General features: G+C 45.6%; 1 protein-coding gene across 1 annotated transcript; it reads left to right on the top strand.

Moving 5' to 3' along the window:
• Positions 1 to 7,755: 7,755 nt before the first annotated feature.
• On the top strand, positions 7,756 to 8,585 carry LOC123049595 (uncharacterized). Its single transcript, XM_044472488.1, has one exon. The coding sequence runs from the start codon at positions 7,835 to 7,837 to the stop codon at positions 8,297 to 8,299; it is 465 nt and encodes a 154-aa protein (XP_044328423.1). The 5' UTR covers positions 7,756 to 7,834; the 3' UTR covers positions 8,300 to 8,585.
• Positions 8,586 to 24,627: the final 16,042 nt, after the last annotated feature.

Raw genomic sequence — 24,627 nt, forward strand, 5'->3', positions numbered from 1 at the left:
TGGGCTCTCCTCGTCCTCGCAGGGCGTGTGCGTGCGACACACACGCAGTCAGGATCTAGCCCGTGGGCCGTGCGGGGGCGAGGAGTCATCTGGGCCCAGGTGATCAGCGTCATGCGTGCGGAGCCGCGGTAGAACAGTACAAGTCCAGCAGTTGGATGTTGCTGGCTTGAATGCGAGCAATTTTTTTAAGGAAACTTGAATGCGAGTAGATGGTTCTGTGACCTCTGTCAGTGATAAAGCATCTCCGATGCTCCGTACTGGGCAACCGCTGCAGCAGTTTACTGCTTCCTCTACCAGAGGGGATGTCAAAATTAAAGTCAAATCATTCAAATGCTAAAGGGCACATATGTGTGTATGCCCACATTGCTAAGAAAACGCAATCATTTACTGATGGTATTTCTAACAGATTCTATAAACTTAACTCCAGAAAACACTTACTAGGAGTTTCCTACAAAATGTAGGCATCGAGAAGTTGTCAAGAGTCAATTACACCAGTGGTGTCACAACTTGGCACGAAAAACCAGTTTAGTGCTAAAACTTGCGGCATAGATTGAACTGATGCCACAACTTGTCTTTGACGTGCATATACGGTGCAAATCACATTACTATATAAAAAGGTATTGATTAGAAACGCCAATGTGGCATGGGGCCTCCTGTCAGGGACTGGACGGCAAAGTGAACGTGTGGTTTGTGGCCTGCTATTTTGTAAAGAAAAACCTCAGAATTTTCCTCACAAAAAAGACTATACCACGGTTGCAAGGGTCAACTTGTCAGCGTCCCATAAATAATTAAAAAATTGGTGCGTGCGCGGGGACTTGAGCCGACTCTGACCTACAGCTAGAGGCAGCGCAAGGCCAACCACCAGGCACTTGAGATTTAAAAGTAATAATTGGATGCTGCTTCGATATGTTCTTTGACTACTAAGTGGGCTGCGGCCCCTACAACCCATTTTGCGTTTTTTTCAGAAATTTATAGAATATATGTAAATTATAATGTTGTGTTATACATAAATGAAATAAAATGAATTATAAAATAATCACATACTGATTTAGCATTTGTACATATAATAATTTATGAATTACAAAACTGTTCATCTAATAATTTGCATATTGAATAAAACTTATATTCAATAAATACTTATTTAAGTTTAAAATTGTACACAGATTAATAAAATATTAATGTAAAATATAGAAGTATTCAGCCTTTAAGTAAGTATTTGTGTTTTTATATATTTTAATAAATGCTTATATAAGTTTAAAAAAGTTCATATTTTAAACAAATATTCATGTAGTGTATAAAGTGTTCCTGCTTTAAGAAAGTCTTTAATTTACTATATATTTTCATAAATTCTTAAATAAATTTTAAAGTATTCACAGTTTTAACAAAATATTCATGTGGTATATAAAAGTATTCATGCTTTAAAACAACATATATTCATATAATGTAAAAATAGTTGGTTGGGATTAGAAGCAGCGACATGTCGTTATCATGTGCGAGTGGCGGACACACCACCTAGCAGTGTTACTTTTTAGAAGGAATTTATAAAATATATATGTGCATTATATTTTTATTTTTTAAATAATAATAATATTACATTTTAAAATATTCAAGTGTTGTTTCATATAATTAAATTGCAAATTACAAAAAAATAGGTAATAATTTGCCTATTCAATAACAAATAAATATATATTTCCAATAAAGGCTAATATAAGTTTACAATGTTCAAGATTTTAATCAATAAATATGTAGTATATTAAAGTGTTCACTGTTATTTTAAGTTTATTTTATTTTAACACACGGTTACAGTTTACATGTATTTTACAGAAATAACAGTGCAAAAAGGGGTGCTGGGACTCCAGCCCAATTAAGTCAGAATGCATGGTTATATGTGTTTCGTATCCTTAATCACAAGGAACGTTGTCTGATGTATTGGTTTGGCCGGAGCTGCGACAATTTTTGCACAATACTATGGGTTGCTGATAGAAGGACTGTACGCGCCTCCATCTATAAGAAAAATATGGATTACTACCAAGGCCTTTCTATGAGAAAAAAATCCTGAGGTTTTTTCGCAAAATAGCAGGCACACATTGTCCAGTCGCTGATAGCGGACCCCATGCCATGTTGGCGTACCTAATCAGCATTGTGTTCGTATAGAAGCGTGATTTGTACCGTATATGCACGCCAAAGTCAAGTTGTGGCACACATTCAATGTATGCCGCAAGTTTTAGCACTAAACTGACTTTTCACGCCAAGTTGTGGCACCAGTGATGTAATTGACTCAAAAGAAAATGATTATATGGCCTTTCTGCCAATCACCTTGTGTGTGTCGCCAGTCGAAGAGCACGATGGTTGTGCGTCTCTCCTCCCTTTGTCTCTCCTCCAAGGAAAGGCGCTAGGGTTTCTGCCTACCGCTGGCGGCACCGCCGATCTGCCATGTTTCTTGTGGCTTGAGGGCCATGGGTGCGCAGTGGATCCTGGCTCTTGCCAGTGGGAGGGCTTCGTTTTTAGATGCTTCTTTAAGTTTTGTTAGGGTTTTTGTCGTGCTTAGGAAGACGAGACGGGTGGCGGCTTCTTGAAGACGGAATAAGGTTCTCCCCGCCCGGCCCCATCCCGGTGGTGCATCCAGTATCGTCGGAGGGCGTGTAGAGGTGTGTCTCCGGCGGATCTTGCGGAATTCGGTCGGTGGTTGTCGTTGGTGGATCCGCTCAGATCCGTTTTGTGTTCATCTTTGTTCATGTGTCTTCAGGTTGGATCCTTCCGATCTAAATTTTTCTTCATCGGCGGCGGTTGCTTTTCTGCTGCGTCGGTCCTATGGAGCCTTAGCACAACGGCTTCTCGACTGTCTACTACAATAAGTTTTGTCCGGCTCCGGCGAGGGAGGAGTGATGAAGGCGACGCACCTTCGGCTCATTTCAATGCTTGTAGTTGTCGCTAGATGGTCTACGAATCTGGATGTAATTTTTTTTTCTTGTGTTCAGTGTACTGTCATGATTGAAGATGAATAGATCAAAAGTTTCCTGCAAAAAAGAGCACAATGGCCGATAAGATATCACAGCGAATGCTCTGGTGGCTGGAGGAAGGTGTAGGGAAGCAAAGAGGTGTCAAGTGATGATTCTCTCGCTCGCCGACGCTCGAAGCTTTGGCAAGGAATTCATCGCTGCTTGGCACGGAGGCGGCGGTGGGCAGCGCGGAGTGGACTCGGGAGGAGATTAGGAGCCCCGGGTGCGCGAGGCGTGATACGTCTCCGACGTATCTATATTTTTTGATTGTTTTATGCTATTATTTTATCAATCTTACATACTTTATATCCAATTTTATATTATTTTTAGGAACTAACCTATGCCCAGTGCCAGATCCTGTTTTCCCCTATTTTATTATTTCACAGAAAAACAATACCAAACGAAGTCCAAGGACAATCAAACTTTACAGTAATTTTTTCTGGACCAGAAGGGACCCTAGAAGCTTCGGGGGAAGGGCAGAAGATATACGAGAGGGCCACAAGCTCACACAGCACGCCCCCAGTGGGGGCACCATCTGAGCTTGTGGGTCCCTCATAGCTCCTTCTGACCCAATTCCACTTATATAAATTCCCTAAAATCCCAAATCCACCAGAGTGAGACCCAAAAACAATTATTCTGCCGCCGCAAGCCTCCGTTCTTTCGTGATCCCATCTAGAGGCCTCCGCTGGTACTCTGCCCGGGGGGGGGGGGGCTTCTACATCAACCTTGCTGCCCTTTTTGATGATGTGTGAGTAGTTCCTACATGACATATGGGTCCATAGTGATTAGCTAGATGGCTCTCTATCTCTTTGATCTTCAATATAATGTTCTCTTCGGAGATCGATATGATGTAATACTTTTATGCAGTGCATTTGTTGGGATATGATGAATTGTGGGCTTATGATCAGATTATTCATTGAAACTAAATTGGGTCATATTCTGAATTTTATTATGTGTGATTGTCATAGCTATGTAATGCTTTTTGATATATGAGTTTTCTTTGGCCAAGTTGATGATTAGGTCTTCGGTGGAAGTGGTGCATAGTAGTAGGTTTAATCTTGCGGTGTCCTCACTCTATGACAGGAGGAGTAGCGAGGCACGTATTTGTATTATTGCTACTAAGGATAAAATGACAGGGTTAAGTCATATTGCTTGATTTTATTCTGTCTACATTATGTCATCATACTTCATGCATTACTTTGTTTGTTATGAACTTAATATGTAGAGAGGCAAGCATAAAAGCCCTCGCGAAGTGGAGTAATAGTAGTAGATGCAGGCAGGAGTCGGTCTACTTGTCGATGGACGTAATGCTTATATACATGATCATTGCCATGAATAACGTCATAACTATGTGCTTTTCTATCAATTGCTCAACGGTAATTTGTCTACTCGCCGTATGTCATGCTCATGAGAGAGATGCCTCTAGTGAAAATTATGGCCCCAGGTCTATTTTAATCATATACTAAAACCCTAACTACCTTGCTACATTTTATTTACTTTTATTTTACTTTGCAATTTATCTATCTACACCTATCAGATTTGATCCTTGCAATTAACGAGTATAAGGAAATTGACAACCCTCTTGCCCGTGTTGGGTGCAAGTATTTGCTCTTGTGTGTGTAGGTGTTGTCGATAGTTGTTTGCATGAATCTCCTATTGGTTCGATAACCTTGGTTCTCTACTGAGGGAAATACTATCCGCTACTATATTGTTTCTTCCTTCCGCTCTGGGGAAAATCCCAACGCAACTCACAAGTAGTAGGGTGCTGGAGTATCATGAGGCAGCAGTGGATACTTTGAAAGAACACTATTACTCAAAATCGCTGGCTCATGTGTTGTGCAATGGGATTGTTGGTTTATTTTGAGTAATAGTGTTCTTTCAATGTGTTGTGCAATGGTTTTGTCCCTTGTACCTCTACCTAGTCGTAAGGCCTTGCGGGTACCCGGGACACCAAGGATCGATCAAGGAGAGGTTAAGTGCAAACAGGAGTGGAAGGCCATGCCAAACTTTGTTGTCAATAAGATTTGTATGGTAGTTGAAAACTATTCTCTCGGTGTACATACGATGCAGTCATTAAACACCCGATGTGTTGGTCCAGTCATTAAAGGCAACAAGAAGTGGAAAGCCAATTGATGGTGCTAAGAAACTTCTAGATGACATGCAAGAAAACCATGCGAGTGGCATGCTGTAAGATCCGCTACATGAAAGGTAAATTCAGTCACCAAAGAAAAGAATGAAGAGCTTATGGTGAAGGTTGATGAACTTACATGTATGATCAAAGGTAAAGAAGAAATTTCTATAAACGTTATTTAATGTTGAGACTGGCGATGTTAATTTTATTGCTCATGACAATTACAATCTTGGTTGGAAGAGCCAGAATTATGCTTCTAATTTTCCTAGAACACTATATCCTAGTAGTCAAGGAGGATCAAACAATTATAATGGAGCGAGCAACAATAATCGTCTAACTCTTGAACACACCCTCAAAACCTTTATGTCTGCTCACACCGAGCAAAATAATACCTTATGACGGTCTCCCGGCTAAGGGGCTTCTCATGTCGACTCCCGGCCTGGTGGGTTGGGCTAAGGTTGATAAACCTAATGATGCTATCCATCTAGCTTACCGATAAAGGTTGTTGCCCAAAGGCATATCATTGTCTACTCTGCAAGTGGTAAGCAAGAAAGGACATACTCATACAACGTAACACCAGCTCAGTTATCTAGTATATTTTGATATCCATACCTCTTCAGCTTTAGCCAAAGTTTCTCTATGTACGTTGTCAAAGTTAAGTGATTAAGTAATTATTTCCTTTTTCTTTTTTAACAAGGGTTGTTGTCAAAATCAAGAAATAGATTTTTTTAGTACTAATGTCCTCAAGTCAAGGCTCTCAAATGCTAGCTTTTCTTGTAGCGCATCTAGAATAGGTATGTTGAGCTCTCAAGATTATGCCAAGAAGTGATATTTGTTAATTTAGATTTGTAGTGTGCGAATGATCATTGGTCGGAGGAATATTCATCTTTCTGAAAGGAAATATATTTCTTTGAGGAAGCTAAAAATTTAACCGTAAAATTTTTCTGATATAGGCGTTAACTAACTTAATAGCTAGACCCCTATGTTGGAGATTCTTAACTTGCTATAGCCTCAGCTCATATCAACATGGGTGATTCTGCTCTGTTCTGGACAGATTCTTGGCACATTGGGGGCTCTGCTGGACCCCTATGTTGGAGATTGCCAAGGTTGTTTTCTTTTGTCAATAATGACAGGATCTCTGTGCGGGAATTTCTTCACTCCCCGGATCTGTACTCTATGTTTTATTTGCCTCTTTCTCATGAGGCTGCTGCTGAGTTACACATGCTAGAAGGTTGGATCATGCAGTTAGACAGAGACCCCACTATACCTGATGTTTGGATATGGCCTGGTCAATCAGGAGGATACACTGCCAAAAGTTTTTACATGATCATGCACTCACACCTACCTACAATACAACCTTGCAAATGGCTATGGCAGAGTAAGTGCACCATGAAGATCAAGGTGTTCGGCTGGCTATTATTCTTTGACAGACTTAACACCAAGGATATGCTGGTTAGGAGACACTGGCGCTCAAATCAGGATGACAATCTATGCCTCATTTGCAGTGAGCTGGCGTATGAGGATAGAATCCATCTGTTTTTTAACTGCACCTTCAGCTGTAGAGTCTGGAGCTACTTGGGCATTGATTGGTCTAGAGGCTCAGATATTCTGCAATGTATCCTGCATGCTAGGTCCAGCTTCACGCACCCTTTCTTCGTTGAAGTTATGCTCACAGCTTCATGCATGGAATATTTGGATTTTGAGAAATAGCAGAACCTTCAGAGCTGAGAGAGCTACTTTCAGTGCTTGGAAGTGTAAATTCATCCATGATATCTCTTTGCTTGCTCATAGGGTGAAGGATTGTACAAAACCAAAACTCTTGGCTTGGGTTGCTTCTTTGTTGTAAAGCAGGTAGAGTTGTTTAGCCATAGGTAGACTCTTTTCCTTTTTCCTTCCTTGTATAGTCTGTAATTTGTTTGTACAGTTCTGCTTTCTTTAATAAAGGGCTGTGGGGCTTTGCCTCACAGTAAATATTCAAAAAAAAAACTAACTTAATAGCTGAAATTTGAGCCGAAGGTCAGGTAGATCATTCGTAGGCCACCAGAGTTGTCAGTATTCCTTCCTTTTTGCGAGATGTTGTCAGCATTCCTTGCAGAGGTGACAATGGTTCATAAGACACACGTAAAGCAATATCTTGTAAGTTTTCATGATAAATTTTGGTATAATCAAAAAAATTGCGTGAACACGTTTTAAAAAATGACATAGACATTTTCTGTACGTTATGAACATTTATGAAAAATTGCGCGAACACATTTTTACATTCATTAACATTTTTTAAAGATGCTATGAACATTCTTTAAAATGTGTGGACATCTTTTAACTATCATGATTTTTTTAGTGGTATGAACATTTTTTTTAAATTACACGACCAAAGTTTACATCTTCATGAACATTTTTAAGCGTGTGAACATTTTATAAATGACACAGACGTCTTTTTTTTGGAATTTTCAAGATATTTTTAATGTACGTTGCTAAAAAATGTATTAAATTTATTTTTGAAATAAATAAATATATATAATCGGATTATATAAAAGAAAAGAAATTAGGAAAAAGAGAAACGAAAAAAGAAGACCCGTATAGCCCATTTACGGGGGCCCTCTGAAGTGAGGCTCTCGGAGGAATCAGTCTTCCTGATATATATCTTCGCCTGATCCGTGCGCCAGGTACCGGATAGAAAAGTTTTTCGGAATCAATCAAACCGCAGATGGCGAGTTCGTCGGAGAAGGCGCCTTCCCCTGCAGCGGCGGATCTGCCGGAGCGAGGTAAGATTACGGTGGCCGGCGGCAAACCAAAGGGGAAAACGAGGAGGATGACGCAGGAGGAGATCGACAGCTACATCCGGTACAAGGGCGTGCGCATCCCCGTCGACTCCGTCCGCAGGGCGAGCAAGCTGAGGCTGGCCCTCACCAACCTCGACGACCTCGGCAGCCTCCCGGTGTCCCCGGACGACCTGGACGACTACGTCACCAACATGATCCGGGAGGTGAACGCGATCGAGGATGACTTCCAGAAAGAGAGAGACGAGATCGCCAAGGAGTACTACGCAAAGGGCTACGTCGAGCGCGAGGTCAGCGACGACGACGAAGCAGGAGCCAGCAACGCCCGTGTGGAGATGGGCTCGCCCTCGCCCAGGACCGGAAGCACCGTAACCGTAAGGAAGCTCAACTGAACGAGCACATTATCAGACTGTCCCTGATCTCGATCGGCAGTGCTTTCGAATAAATCGTCAGTCTGGTAAACGATGGATTCAATAGTATGAGCGCTCCTATAGCGCAATAAAAAAAATTCACTATATCGGCAGCAATCATTTTTTCTTCATCATCCTTTTTGAATCATTGGTCTAGAGTAGTTGATTTGTTTGATTCAGCTTGTATTAAATGGTTGTGCTATGTATTCCGTTTTGTCTGATGGTCACTTGATCTAATTTTAAACATATAAGGACCGCACGGTGAGTACATTTACATTTTCTGCTGTAAATACTAAGTTCATTTAGTTGCACTAGGATATTGTTTTTACCATCTGGTACCTTCACTTTCTATGGTCGAGGAGCTCGTGTCATGGATGGTTGATTTCATGGTGGAGCTCTGGTTTGCACCATCAATCTCTAGAAGACGTCAATACTGCAAAGGATGGGTGATCCGAATCCAGCAGTGCTCTAGCGAGCCAGACTGATCACCAACAAGCTCTAACTTGTGGGAGGTAATGCTTCCAATGTTGACGATCATTGAGATAATGGTCGCCATTGAGCTAAAATCCAAAATCCACGAGCGCTAATGCGTCCAATGTTAGCGGCGAGAGATCGAAGACATATTGATCAGCAAGGAGTCGAAACCAGTGATCGCTAATGCCTCCAATGTTGGAGGTGCGAGATAAGCGGATTTATGTTTTTTATTTATGGTGTGTGCCCCATCTCAGGGAGGGGGGGGGGGGGGGGGTGTATGGTGTTCTTTGTGAATGCATGGGGTTTATGTTGCTATGTTTTCTCATTGCGTTTCGAGAGGGCTGTTTCTATGTTGTATGTTTATTTCATTGCTGCATATACCATTTCTAAATGTTGCTTACGTTGATTTCCTGGTTGCATCTATTGATACCTTCTATGTCTCAATTTTTTGTTGCAATGAAATGAGGATTTACTGCATACCTCGAATGATTTGTCGTGTGTACATGTCTAAAATGTTGCAAATTTTTTGCATGTCTTTCAGATCGCTACTGAAAATATTACAATGATGATGCATAGGGAGTTTAAAAAAAATATTGCACGCAACACGTGTATCCAGGGCCAAGACAACATTCGTTTATCAACAGACTAAACTTAGGAATTGAATATATTTGGGAAAAAAGGAGACTCATTGGAGAAGGACTGGAATGACCCTGCCCAGCGCGCGACAGGCCACAGGCCACATGACACAACCTCGCTTTTTCTGTTTCTTTTCACGTACTTTGCTTTCTTTTTTACTTTTGCTTGTACTTCCAAATATTCTAAATATATATCTTATAAAAAACACTTTAACTAAAATATTTTTGAAATTCTTAATCAAGCATTTGAGAAATGCTAAATGTGTATGGAAAAATGTTTCTCATGTATATGAAAATTATACACAAAAAACATACAATGTGTATGAACAAGTTGTTCATGTATTTAAAAACTATTAATCAAGCATTTGAAAAACAATTAGTCAAGTACTTGAAAAACGTTAATCAAGTATTTGAATTTTCTTAAATGTGTATAGAAAAATATTTTGAATGCATACACAAAATGTACAAATGCTTATGAAAAAAATAGAAATAAAAAATATATATGAGAAATGTTAATCATGTACCTAAAAATTGTTAACAGTGTATAAAAAAAGTTCGTAAACATGTATAAGAAAATATTCCTGATGTATAAAAAAAGTACAATATATGTTTAAAAGTGTAGACATAAAACTGAATAGAGAAAAATGTCAATCCTATACTGGCAAACTGTAAACTTGTACAAACAAAATGCTTATGTGCACAAAAAATGTACAATCCGAATGAAAAATAGTAGACATCAAAAACAATTCTGAAAAAGGTTAATCATGTACTTGGAAAATGTTGAACCTGAATAAGAAAAACAAATCTCAAGTATATGTAAAATATACAATATGTATGAAAAAAAGTAGACTCCAAAACATATATCTGAAAAAAATGTTAATTATGTTTTTGAAAAATGTCACAATGAGTATAAAAACTGTTCCTACAATATGTATGAAAGAAAAGTAGACCTAAACACATATTTGTTTTAATCTATCATGTATTTTAAAATTGATGAAGATGTATAAAAAAATATTTCCTTGCATATATATATTTTTAGATTGTGTAAGAAAAGACGTAAAAATCAAGGCTAATAGGAAAGAAACAAAGCAAACCAAAGAGGAAAAAAGAAAAAGAGAAAGAAAAAAAATAGAAAAAAAGAAGAAACCAATCGAAAGAAGTGCAACATAGTGAAAAATGAAACCCTGAAGAAAACCAAGAAAGAAGCAAATACTACCGAAGCGAGAAAGAGGATGAAAAAACAAAAAAAAACAAAGAAGCCAATGCAAAATAGTGAAATAATGTGAAAATTGAGAAACCCAATAAAATGAAACGGAAACAAAAGAAAACCAAAAAAGCCAAAGCAAAAAGGAAAAACACGAATAAAAAAGAACCCGAAAAAAATAAAGCAAAACAGTGAACGCAGTGAAAGAATGGTTCTATAGTACTGGGTTGGCCCTATTTTTGGCTACCAGAAAGTCCTTTAGGCGAGAGAAGCATATATCTCGCAGCAAGCGAGATGGTAGATCCTATTTGGCACGACAGTCGCTGCTTAACGACCGCGCGCACCCGCCGCTGGACACTGCACGTTTTTTTTTTTTTGAGAACGCTGGACACTGCACGTGGGAGTGAGGGTGTGCGCGCTGCACCCTTTTCCCAGCGCTCAGCACGCATAATAGGAGCTCCCAAGCGAGATATAGCTCTTGCGCTCAGGCCGGGCCGCCACACATTACAATCAGCCGGGCACCGAGCACAGCCCACTCACACTTCAAAAAAAAAAAGTTGTGTCCGCCAAGGCTCCAGCTCAATAATCGCTCAAGCCAAGTCAGAGTTATACATGCAGCTTCATCACAAAAATCCTTGAGAGGTAACTCTAACAGTTCATCCCAGCATGAAAGCGTGAGCATCAACGACTCGGAGGGAAGACTGCAGCGGCTTTCCCTCTGAGCTGTGACTAAACATAAATATCGATCCCGCACCTAGCCCCTCCCCCACCCCGCGCCGGCGGCCACTCTGGCCCCCGGCGGCCACCCCAGCCCAGCGCAGGCCACTCCGGCCCCGCCGACCACCCACAGCCATGTCCTCCCCCCTTCGTCGACCGTGGGTCGCTCGCGCGAGACCCGCTGGTTGGAGTCCAGCCCCTCCTCCGGCGGCTCGGCCGGCTCCCTGCCCGCCAGCTACCGCGAGGCCCTCTGCCGGTCCCCGGCGCCCTCTCTGGTTGCCTCCCCGGCCAGCTTCGGCCCCTCTCCGTCCCCCGCCGCGTCCTCATCTCCGCCCGCACGACCTGCCATCCGCTCCGAGATCTGCCGCTCGGCGGACGAGCTCCCTGCCCAGCAGCCGGCCTGGCAGGTTGCTCGCGGGCGGAAGCGGCCCCGCCAACGTGCGCCCCGCCGCCTGCGGCGTGGGCTCGGCGACGGCCCTCGCCAGCGTCCCTCCTGGCTCCGCGACGGGGAGTGCCTCGGTGCTTCAGCACCGCCCACCCACGCTCCGAGTGCCGCCGTGAGATCTACTGTGCGCGCTGCTGCTTCTTCGGCCATAAGGCCAAGCAGTGCACTGCCAGGCTCTCCGCCTCGTCGGACAGCTCGTCCCCGCCTCCTCTGCGTCGCCGTGTTCGTTCGCCGGTTGGCGCCCTTGGCGCGCACTCCTTTGCCTCCACTCGCTCCACCCCCGACCTCCCGACGCCCGGGTCCTCTGGATTCGCGGCCTCCACTCGCTCAGCCACTGGTTCGCCGACGCCCGTGTCCGTCGGGCTGGCAACTGATGTGTTTCGGGCGAGCTCCAGCCCCGCCGCGCCAGTGTCCTCCAGGCCGGCGACCTCCTCGCGCTCCGTGTCTCCAACAGGCTCGGCCTTCTCGCACGCTGCTACCTCTTGAGCACTGCGTTGGTTTTCCCTTAAAGAGGAAAGGGTGATGCAGTAAAGTACCGTAAGTATTTCCCTCAGTTTGAGAACCAAGGTATCAATCCAGTAGGAGACCACGCTCAAGTCCCACGCACCTATACAAACAAATAAGAACCTCGCAACCAACGCGATAAAGGGGTTGTCAATCCCTTCACGGTCACTTACGAGAGTGAGATCTGATAGAGATGATAAGATAATATTTTTGGTATTTTTATGATAAAGAGTAAAAGTAAAGATTGCAAGGTAAACGGTAATAAAAATAACGGGAGATTAATATGATGGAAAATAGACCCGGGGGCCATAGGTTTCACTAGTGGCTTCTCTCAAGAGCATAAGTATTACGGTGGGTAAACGAATTACTGTCGAGCAATTGATAGAATTGAGCATAGTTATGAGAATATCTAGGTATGATCATGTATATAGGCATCACGTCCGTGACAAGTAGACCGACTCCTGCCTGCATCTACTACGATTACTTCACACATCGACCGCTATCCAGCATGCATCTAGAGTATTAACTTCATAAGAACGGAGTAACGCTTCAAGCAAGATGACATGATGTAGAGGGATAAACTCATGCAATATGATATAAATCCCATCTTTTTATCCTCGATGGCAACAATACAATACGTGTCGTTTCCCCTACTGTCACTGGGATCGAGCACCGCAAGATTGAACCCAAAGCTAAGCACTTCTCCCATTGCAAGAAAGATCAATCTAGTAGGCCAAAGCAAACTGATAATTCGAAGAGACTTGCAAAGATAACCAATCATACATAAAAGAATTCAGAGGAGATTCAAATATTGTTTATAGATAAACTTGATCATAAACCCACAATTCATCGGATCTCGACAAACACACTGCAAAAGAAGATTACATCGAATAGATCTCCAAGAGAATCAAGGAGAACTTTGTATTGAGATCCAAAGAGAGAGAAGAAGTCATCTAGCTAATAACTATGGACCCGAAGGTCTGAAGTAAACTACTCACACATCATCGGAGAGGCTATGTTGTTGATGTAGAAGTCCTCCGTGATCGATGCCCCCTCCGGCGGAGCGCCGGAAAAGGCCCCAAGATGGGATCTCACGGGTACAGAAGGTTGCGGCGGTGGAAATAGGGTTTTTGCTCCGTATCTGATGTTTCCAGGGTATATGAGTATATATAGGCGAAAGAGGTCGGTCAGGAGAGCTACGAGGGGCCCACGAGGGTGGGGGCGCGCCCAGGGGGGCAGGTGCGCCTCCCCGCCTCGTGGCCTCCTCGTTCGTTTGTTGATGCCCACTCCAAGTCCTCTAGATCACGTTTGTTCCAAAAATCACGTTCCCGAAGGTTTCATTCCGTTTGGACTCCGTTTGATATCCTTTTCCTTGGAAACACTGAAATAGGCAAAAAAAAGCAATTTAGGTTGGGCCTCTGGTTAATAGGTTAGTCCCAAAAATAATATAAAAGTGTATAATAAAACCCATTAAACATCCAAAACAGAATATATATTAGCATGGAACAATAAAAAATTATAGATATGTTGGAGACGTATCACACGCCACACCGTTCTCTGGGCACCCTGCGCGCCGCCCAGCGGTCGCCATCTGCTACCTCCCTCGCTATGAGGAGATGATTGCTGCGGAGCGAGCGTTGGGCCTCGCCCTCCTCGTCACGGTGGCCGGCTGCCGCTCTGGCATCTCCTGCGATGACGTGGCTGCCGTCCTTCGCGCCAAGTTCGATCTGCCTGCACGCGGTTTCTCCGTGCACAAGCATGCTCCCGAGGAGTTCCTCATCCGTTTCTCGAGCTCAGAGCTTCGCGCGCGTGTTGCTACTGTGGGCCGGGCGCGTACTCCCCGATTTTGTCTCATCTTCCACCCTTGGGGCCGGACGGCGGGCTCCGAGCCGGTGGCGGCTCCGTTCCTCCTCTCCATCGAGCTCTATGGCATCCCCGACCATGCGTGGCATCGCTCCTCCGCCAAGTTCGTGCTCTCGCCGTTCTGCAGGGTCGAGAATCTCGCGCCGGAGACTCGGTCCATGGCGGACATGTCGGTCTTCAAGGTCACCGCCTGGACCACCAACCCGGACGCCATTCCGCGCTCCTCCAAGCTGCTCGTCCCCGACGACGATGCGGTCTCCCCCGACGCCGGCCCGGATCGCGCCGAGCGGCTCACCCTCGGGCTCGCGCGCTTCCCCGTCCGCATCCACAACGCGATGTGCGATGACTTCCGCCGCCCTCCGCCGCCTCCTCCGCCGCCTCCGGCCGGTGAGGATGCCGGCCCGGACCTGGACTCGCCCCCGCTCCCCCACGTTGGCCGCAACACCATGATTTCCCTCCTGCTGCCCCATCGCCGCGTGACCCGCCGGTTGGCCGTGCTGGTCGCCGGCGCCACCGCCGCCGCACACACGCCCCGCCCACGTGCCGCGCCTGGGAGGGCATCCTCGGGCCCCACCCGGGTGCCGTTGCTGCCGACCGGATCCCTGCAAAGGAGCGCATGGGCCCGTCCTCTCTGCACGCTTTGGATAAAGCTGTGCCACCCCTCGTCACCGCTTCGGAGACCATTTTGACGCGTTCTTCCCCGCCAACCGCCCCCGCGCCTGTGATCGCCCAGGCTTCGAATTCAAACGTGGTCGCCGTCGACGTGGCTGCTTCTGAGCCACACGCTGATGCCCTGCTCCTCCCTCTGCCCGAGGCGCGCGGAGAGCAGCTTGTCGATAGCAACAACTCTCCATCGGGTCCTACCGCTGATGCCACCCCTGTCGCTGTCCCGAACCCCCTCCCAGGACACTCTCCTGCTCCAGCCAATAGCGAGCCGATAGCGCCCCCCCCCAAACTGCTACCTCACCAGATCCGATGCTCCTGGGGCCACCTTCTTCTCCAGTTGTCGCCTCGGATCCGTTGCCCGAGGGGCCCTCCACCTCTCCGCCAGCGCCAGCCCCCACCTGCCTCTGGATGCTGGACATCTGGCTGGCCCCACTAAGCTGGTGCATGTGGCACCGATCCCGCCAATCGTGGCGACCGCCCCTGTTGGCGTGAGTTGCAACGCCATGCACACATCTTCACCTCCCCTCCTCCCCCGCACGTTGGTAGCATGCAAACCCCTGTTTGCACTGATCTGGTAATCAGCTCAGGCCCGGCCCTTCGTGCTGATGCCGATCGGGGCGCCCTGACCGAGTTTGTCGATGTGTTGGTAGTCCGTACCCAGCCCATCCTACCCGCACCTCCGGCTCGCCGTCGCCGGAAGGAGATCCCCGCCAATTTCACCCCTCGCCACAGTTTCCGAATTGCGAAGGCCGACCGAGGGTTGGGATCTGAGTTGAAAGCCAAGAGAGTGATCCTCCGTCGCCTTGGGCTGATCAGCGATGATAGCGCACCGATCTCCGAAGAGATGCTTGCCAAGTACGCACAACTCTTCGAGCGGCCTCTCGCCGAAGACGTCATCGAGGCGTTCGCCGATATCTTCGGTTGGAGCTTGCCTCAGCCCTCGTCGTCCGCGGTGCCCGGCTCCCCCTCCACGCCTTGCCGCATCGAGGCATAGGATGCTTCGTTCTGCATCGGAGCACACCGCCCCCCATCCCTCTTTATGGAGTGTAACCAAAAGATTCTTTTATGGAATGTGTATGGTTTGAACAATGGCGCCAAACGCACAGCTGTCCGTAGCGTGATCACTGCTGCCTAGTCCTCTATCGTGTGCCTGCAAGAAACCAAGCTTGCGGCCATCACCGATTCTCTTGTTCTAGACACTCTCGGCCCCTCTCTATGAGGAGTTCTACTCCCTGCCTACAGATGGCACTCGTGGCGGCATCATCCTCGCTTGGCGTAGCCCCGACGTTTCCATCTCGAACCCACACATTGGAGATCACCACATCACGGCTCTCGTCACCCCGTCAGATGGCAGCGGCCATTGGTGGCTTACCGGGGTTTATGGCTCGCAGGAGGACGCGGCCAAGCTCGACTTCCTCAACGATCTACGCGACGTGCGTGATTCCCGCATCGGTCCGTGGCTTCTTGGGGGAGACTTCAACATGATTGTTGCGCCCTACGAGAAGAACAACCCGCATGTCAATCATCGTTGCACGAACAGATTCCGGCGATTCATTGCCGACGAGGAGCTTCATGACCTTTACCTCCATGGCCGCCGTTATACCTGGTCTAGCGAGCGTCACACTCCGACGCTTGTCCGCATCGATCGCGTGCTTTGCACATCCGGTTGGGAGATCACCCATCCCAACTGCTTGCTCCAATGTCTTTCCTCCGCGGCCTCCAATCACTGCCCCCTGCTCGTGGATTGTGTCTCTCGCCCGCCCGGCGCTCGCCGCTTCCACTTCGAGCGCTTCTGGCCGAAACTCGACGGGTTCCACCACGTGGTCTCCGAGGCGTGGAACTTCGGCCATCCAGACCCCGACCCCTACCGGCGCATCGTGGCGCGCCTCAAGGTCACCGCTCGTCGCCTCCAATCGTGGAGTGCGCGCACCATTGGCAACGTCTCCCTCCAACTCAAGGTGGCTCGTGAGATCATCGCTAGACTTGACGCCGCCCAAGATTTCCGGCCGCTCAGCCACGACGAGGCATGGCTACGGCGGAAGCTTAAGTGTTCCTACCTCGGGCTGGCCTCCCTCGAGCGTTCCATCGCGCGTCAGCGCGTCCGTCTCGCCTGGCTTCGCGGCGACGACGTGGCCGTCTCCTACCTCAAGATCCACGCCTCTCATAGGAAACAACGGACCGCCATTACCTCCCTCCAAGTTGGAGGGTTGATTGTCACTAGCCACGACGCCATGGCCGAGGCCGCCTTCCACCACATCTCGGGCGTCCTTGGCACGACTGAGGTGCGGGAGTTCTCCATCGACCAATCACTCCTCCGGTAGTACGCCTCCCCCCTTGATGACCTCGACGAGCCTTTCTCCGAGGAGGAAATCTGGCGCGCGGTTAAGTGCTTACCTTCCAGCAAAGCGCCAGGACCTGATGGCTTCACGGCCGAGTTTCTTCCGGCAAAGCAAGATATTTATGGCGCGTTCAACAAGTTCTACACCGCCAACGGGCGTGGCTTCCAAAAGCTTAACCAGGCACTCCTCACCCTGCTACCCGAGCGTGCGGACGCAGCCGTGCTCTCAGATTATCGCCCCATTAGCCTCATCCACCTCATCGCCAAACTCTTTGCGAAGGTTCTCTCGCTTCGCCTTGCACCGAAGCTCGGCGCCATGGTTTCGACTAACCAAAGCGCTTTCATCGCCGGGAGATGCATCCATGACAATTTCCTCCTGGTTCAGTAGACGGCCCGCCTCCTCCACAACCTCAAGTCACCGCGCATGCTGCTCAAGCTCGACATTGCTAGGGCCTTCGATAGCGTCTCGTGGCCTTTCCTTCTGGAGACGATGCGACACCTTGGCTTCGGGCGCCGCTGGAGGGACTGGATCTCGATCCTTCTCTCTAGCGCCTCCACTAGGGTTTTGATCAACGGACAACCAGGGCCGCCCATCGACCACGCTTGCGGGCTTCGGCAGGGAGATCCGGTCTCACCCATGCTATTCACTATCGTCATCGACGTCCTCAACTCCATGCTTCTTCGCGCGGTCGATCTCGGGCTCCTCCAATGCCTCACGCCTAGACATGCCAGTTCCAGCATCTCGCTCTATGCCGATGACGTCGTCATCTTCTGCCACCCCGATCGCCAAGACATGACGGCTATCAGGGAGATCCTGCGCGTTTTCGGCGTCGCGTCCGGCCTGCGGACTAACTTCGCCAAATGCTCCGCCACTCCGATCAGGTGCACCGACGCGCACACGGCCCTCATCGCTGACGAAATGCACTGCCCCGTGACGAGTTCCCTGTGCAGTACCTAGGCCTACCTCTCTCCATCCGCAAGCCGTCTTCTTCCAGCCTGTTGCCCATCGTGCTCAAGCTCGAGCGGAAGCTGTCTACATGGCGCGCCTCCATGCTCTCTCGTGGTGACCGGCTGGCTCTCATTCGCCACGTCCTATGTGCCATCCCTACTCACTTCCTCACGGCCATCGCTCTTCGTGCTCGCTGGCTTTGGCTTCAGTGCACTGATCCCTCGCGCCCCTGGAGCCACTTACATATCCCGCATGATGCCAATGTCAGCGCCATCTTCCGCGCCTTGGCCACCTGGAGCGTTGGCGACAAGTGCATGTTTTGGACTGACCACTGGATTGACGGTCGTTCGGTGTCCGAGATCGCTCCTCAACTCTTCCAACTGATCCCGAAGAGACGGCGTAAGGTTCGCACAGTCCGGGATGTACTCTCCCAGCGCTCTTGGGTGCAAGACATCCACGGTGCTCTCGGCCCGGAGGCCATGGTGCAGTACGTGAAGCTATGGCGGGCGCTTCGGCACTTTCAGCTTACCGACTCTCCGGACACCATCCGATGGTGCTGGACCTCTTCAGGCACCTACTCTGCCAGCTCTTGCTACCAGGCCCTCTTCCTTGGTGCCTGCGAGGAACCACACTGGAAGCTCAAGTGGAAATCTTGGGCACCGCTTCGCATCAAGTTCTTCATGTGGCTTGCTCTTCAAGATAGGTGCTGGACGGCCGAGCGTCTCGCAAGACATGGCCTGCCCCATGAGCCCGCTTGCGCCCTCTGCGACCAGGAAGATGAAACGATGCAACACCTGCTGGCTGGCTGCTCCTTCTCCCGCCAGGTGTGGTATGATATTCTTGCTTGGGCTCGCTCCCCTATGATGTCTACTACGCAACCTTCTTCTTGTAGACGTTGTTGGGCCTCCAAGTGCAGAGGTTTGTAGGACAGTAGCAAATTTCCCTCAAGTGGATGACCTAAGGTTTATCAATCCGTGGGAGGCGTAGGATGAAGATGGTCTCTCTCAAGCAACCCTGCAACCAAATAACAAAGAGTCTCTTGTGTCCCCAACACACCCAATACAATGGTAAATTGTATAGGTGCACTAGTTCGGCGAAGAGATGGTGATACACGTGCAATATGGATGGTAGATATAGGTTTTTGTAATCTGAAAATATAAAAACAGCAAGGTAACTAATGATAAAAGTGAGCGTAAACGGTATTGCAATGCTAGGAAACAAGGCCTAGGGTTCATACTTTCACTAGTGCAAGTTCTCTCAACAATAATAACATAATTGGATCATATAACTATCCCTCAACATGCAACAAAGAGTCACTCCAAAGTCACTAATAGCGGAGAACAAACGAAGAGATTATGGTAGGGTACGAAACCACCTCAAAGTTATTCTTTCCGATCAATCCATTGGGCTATTCCTATATGTGTCACAAACAGCCCTAGAGTTCGTATTAAAATAACACCTTAAGACACACATCAACCAAAACCCTAATGTCACCTAGATACTCCAATGTCACCTCAAGTATCCGTGGGTATGATTATACGATATGCATCACACAATCTCAGATTCATATATTCAACCAACACATAGAACCTCAAAGAGTGCCCCAAAGTTTCTACCGGAGAATCAAGACGAAAACGTGTGCCAACCCCTATGCATAGGTTCATGGGCGGAACCCGCAAGTTGATCACCAAAACATACATCAAGTGGATCAATAGAATACCCCATTGTCACCACGGGTATCCCACGCAGGACATACACCAAGTGTTCTCAAATCGTTAAAAGACTCAATCCGATAAGATAACTTCAAAGGGGAAACTCAATCCATTACAAGAGAGTAGAGGGGGAGAAACATCATAAGATCCAACTATAATAGCAAAGCTCGCGATACATCAAGATCTTGCCAAATCAAGAACACGAGAGACAGAGATCAAACACATAGCTACTGGTACATACCCTCAGCCCCGAGGGTGAACTACTCCCTCCTCGTCATGGAGAGCGCCGGGATGATGAAGATGGCCACCGGTGAGGGTTCCCCCCTCTGGCAGGGTGCCAGAACAGGGTTCCGATTGGTTTTTGGTGGCTACAGAGGCTTGCGGCGGCGGAACTCCCGATCTATTCTGTTCCCCGAAGGTTTTAGGGTATATGGGTATATATAGGTGAAAGAAGTACGTCAGGGGAGCCACGAGGGGCCCACGAGGGTGGAGGGCGCGCCCAGGGGGGTGGGCGCGCCCCCTGCCTCGTGCCTCCCTCGTTGCTTTCCTGACGTGCACTCCAAGTCTCCCGGGTTGCTTTCCTTCCAAAAATAACTTCTCCAGAAGGTTTCATTCCGTTTCGACTCCGTTTGATATTCCTTTTCTTCGAAACACTGAAACAAGGGAAAAAACAGGAACTGGCACTGGGCTCTGGGTCAATAGGTTAGTCCCAAAAATAATATAAAAGTGCATAGTAAAGCCCATAAAACATCCAAGATGGATAATATAATAGCATGGAACAATCAAAAATTATAGATACGTTGGAGACGTATCAGCATCCCCAAGCTTAATTCCTGCTCGTCCTCGAGTAGGTAAATGATAAAAACAGAATTTTTGATGTGGAATGCTACTTGGCATAATTTCAATGTAATTCTTCTTAATTGTGGTATGAATATTCAGATCCGAAAGATTCAAGATAAAAGTTCATATTGACATAAAAGTAATAATACTTCAAGCATACTAACTAAGCAATTATGTCCTCTCAAAATAACATGGCCAAAGAAAGTTCATCCCTACAAAATCATATAGTTTAGTCATGCTCCATTTTCGTCACACAAGAATGCTCTCATCATGCACAACCCCGATGACAAGCCAAGCAATTGTTTCATACTTTAGTAATCTCAAACTTTTTCAACCTTCACGCAATACATGAGCGTGAGCCATGGATATAGCACTATGGGTGGAATAGAATATAATGATGGGGGTTATGTGGAGAAGACAAAAAAGGAGAAAGTCTCACATCAACGAGGCTAATCAATGAGCTATGGAGATGCCCATCGATTGATGTTAATGCAAGGAGTAGGGATTGCCATGCAACGGATGCACTAGAGCTATAAATATATGAAAGCTCAACAAAAGAAACTAAGTGGGTGTGCATCCAACTTGCTTGCTCACGAAGACCTAGGGCACTTGAGGAGGCCCATTGTTGGAATATACAAGCCAAGTTCTATAATGAAAAATTCCCACTAGTATATGAAAGTGACAAAACAAGAGACTCTCTATCATGAAGATCATGGTGCTACTTTGAAGCACAAGTGTGGTAAAAGGATAGTAACATTGTCCCTTCTCTCTTTTTCTCTCATTTTTTTGGGCCTTCTCTTTTTTATGGCCTTTCTCTTTTTTTTATTCCTCACTTGGGACAATGCTCTAGAAAATGATGATCATCACACTTCTATTTATTTACAACTCAATGATTACAACTCGATACTAGAACAAAGTATGACTCTATATGAATGCCTCCGGCGGTGTACCGGGATATGCAATGAACCAAGAGTGACATGTATGAAAGAATTATGAATGGTGGCTTTGCCACAAATACTATGTCAACTACATGATCATGCAAAGCAATATGACAATGATGAACGTGTCATGATAAACGGAATGGTGGAAAGTTGCATGGCAATATATCTCGGAATGGCTATGGAAATGCCATAATAGGTAGGTATGGTGGCTGTTTTGAGGAAGATATAAGGAGGTTTATGTGTGAAAGAGCGTATCATATCACGGGGTTTGGATGCACCGGCGAAGTTTGCACCAACTCTCAATGTGAGAAAGGGCAATGCACGGTACCGAAGAGGCTAGCAATGGTCGAAAGGTGAGAGTGCATATAATCCATGGACTCAACATTAGTCATAAAGAACTCACATACTTATTGCAAAAATCTACAAGTCATCAAAAACCAAGCACTACGCGCATGCTCCTAGGGGGATAGATTGGTAGGAAAAGACCATCGCTCGTCCCCGACCGCCACTCATAAGGAGGACAATCAAAGAACACCTCATGTTTCAAATTTGTTACATAACGTTTACCATACGTGCATGCTACGGGACTTGCAAACTTCAACACAAGTATTTCTCAAATTCACAACTACTCAACTAGCACAACTTTGATATCACTACCTCCATATCTCAAAACAATCATCAAGCATCAAACTTCTCTTAGTATTCAACACACTCATAAGAAAGTTTTTACTAGTCTTGAATACCTAGCATATTAGGATTAAGCAAATTACCATGCTATTTAAGACTCTCAAAATAATATAAGTGAAGCATGAGAGTTCATCTATTTCTTCAAAATAAAACCACCATTGTGCTCTAAAAGGATATAAGTGAAGCACTAGAGCAAATGACAAACTACTCCGAAAGATATAAGTGAAGATCAATGAGTAGTCAAATAATTACGCAACTATGTGAAGACTCCCTAATATTTAAGAATTTCAGATCTTGGTACTTTATTCAAACATCAAGAAAAACTAAAGAAAATAAAACGACGCTCCAAGCAAAACACATATCATGTGGTGAATAAAAATATAGCTCCAAGTAAAGTTACCGATGAACAAAGACGAAAGAGGGGATGCCTTCCGGGGCATCCCCAAGCTTAGACGCTTGGTTATCCTTGAATATTACCTTGAGGTGCCTTGGGCATCCCCAAGCTTAGGCTCTTGCCACTCCTTATTCCATAGTCCATCGAATCTTTACCCAAAACTTGAAAACTTCACAACACAAAACTTAACAGAAAATTCGTGGGCTCCGTTAGCGAAAGAAAACAAAACACCACTTCATGGTACTGTAATGAACTCATTCTTTATTTATATTGGTGTTAAACCTACCTTATTCCAACTTCTCTATGGTTTATAAACTATTTTACTAGCCATAGATTCATCAAAATAAGCAAACAACACACGAAAAACAGAATCTGTCAAAAACAGAACAGTCTGTAGTAATCTGTAACTAACGCAAACTTCTGGAACTCCAAAAAATTCTAAAATAAATTGGTGGACCTGAGGAATTTGTCTAGTAATCATCTGCCAAAATAATCAACTAAATAGCACTCTCCAGTAAAAAGTTGAAGCTAATCTCGTGAACGCTAAAGTTTCTGTTTTTTACAGCATGATCATAAAGACTTCACCCCAGTATTCCAAAAGGTTCTACTTGGCACAAACACTAATTAAAACATAAAACCACATCTCAACAGAAGGTAGATGGATTATTTATTCCTAAACAGAACCAAAAATCAAGAAACTAAAATAAAATTGGGTTGCCTCCCAACAAGCGCTAACGTTTAACGCCCCTAACTAGGCATGATGATTTCAATGATGCTCACATAAAAGATAAGAATTGAAACATATAAAGAGAATCATGAAGAATATGACTAGCACATTTAAGTCTAACCCACTTCCTATGCATAGGGATTTTGTGAGCAAACAACTTATGGGAACAATAATCAACTAGCATAGGAAGGCAAAACAAACATAACTTCAAAACTTTAAGCACATAGAAAGGAAACTTGATATTATTGCAATTCCTACAAGCATATATTCCTCCCTCATAATAATTTTCAGTAGCATCATGAATGAATTCAACAATATAACCAGCACCTAAAGCATTCTTTTCATGATCTACAAGCATAGAAATTTTACTACTCTCCACATAAGCAAAATTCTTCTCATTCGGAATAGTGGGAGTATCATAAGAGACTTGAATACTATAAATTGTTTCCACATTAAAAGAGTAATGTTCAGAAAAAGGGTAATCATAATCATGACAAGTTTTATAAATATAATCATCACTACTTTTTATAGCATAAGTTTCATCACAATAATCATCATAAGTAGCAACTTTGTTCTCATCATAATCGATTGAAACCTCTTCCAAGATAGTGGACTCATCACTAAATAAAGTCATGACCTCTCCAAATCCACTTTCATAAATATTATAAGATTCAACATCCTCCAAAATAGTGGGATCATTACTTCCTAAAGTTGACACTCTTCCAAACCCACTTTCATCAATATAATCATCATAAGTAGGAGGCATGCTATCATCATTATAAATTTGCATATCAAAACTTGGGAGACTAAAAATATCATCTTCATTAAACGTAGCATCCCCAAGCTTGGGACAAACATTAATTGCAGCAAATATATTCTCAAAAACATCATCTTCATCAAACATAGCATCCCCAAGCTTGGGCCTTTTCATATCATAAGCATAATCACTCTCATCATTAATAGTATGGATAGCACCAATAGTATAGCAATTATCATATTCTTCCAAGCAAGTGCCAAAAAGATTTTCAAGATCATAAGAAGTATCATTATCTTCCCAATCATAATCATCACAACAAGCAATAGGCATAACGAGATCATCATCAAGTGCATCATCTTCCACAATTATTTTTGATTCATTTTCATGAGGCACAACAATAATAGGAGCAACATTATTTGGGAGAGATATATTTTTACCTCTCTTCCTTTTTCTTTTC

This window comes from Triticum aestivum, chromosome 2D, assembly GCF_018294505.1.
Source record: "Triticum aestivum cultivar Chinese Spring chromosome 2D, IWGSC CS RefSeq v2.1, whole genome shotgun sequence".
NCBI lineage: Eukaryota > Viridiplantae > Streptophyta > Magnoliopsida > Poales > Poaceae > Triticum > Triticum aestivum.

Coding starts and splice junctions, on each gene's coding strand:
- LOC123049595 (XM_044472488.1), top strand. CDS start 7,835: ATGGCGAGTTCGTCGGAGAAGGCGCCTTCCCCTGCAGCGGCGGATCTG.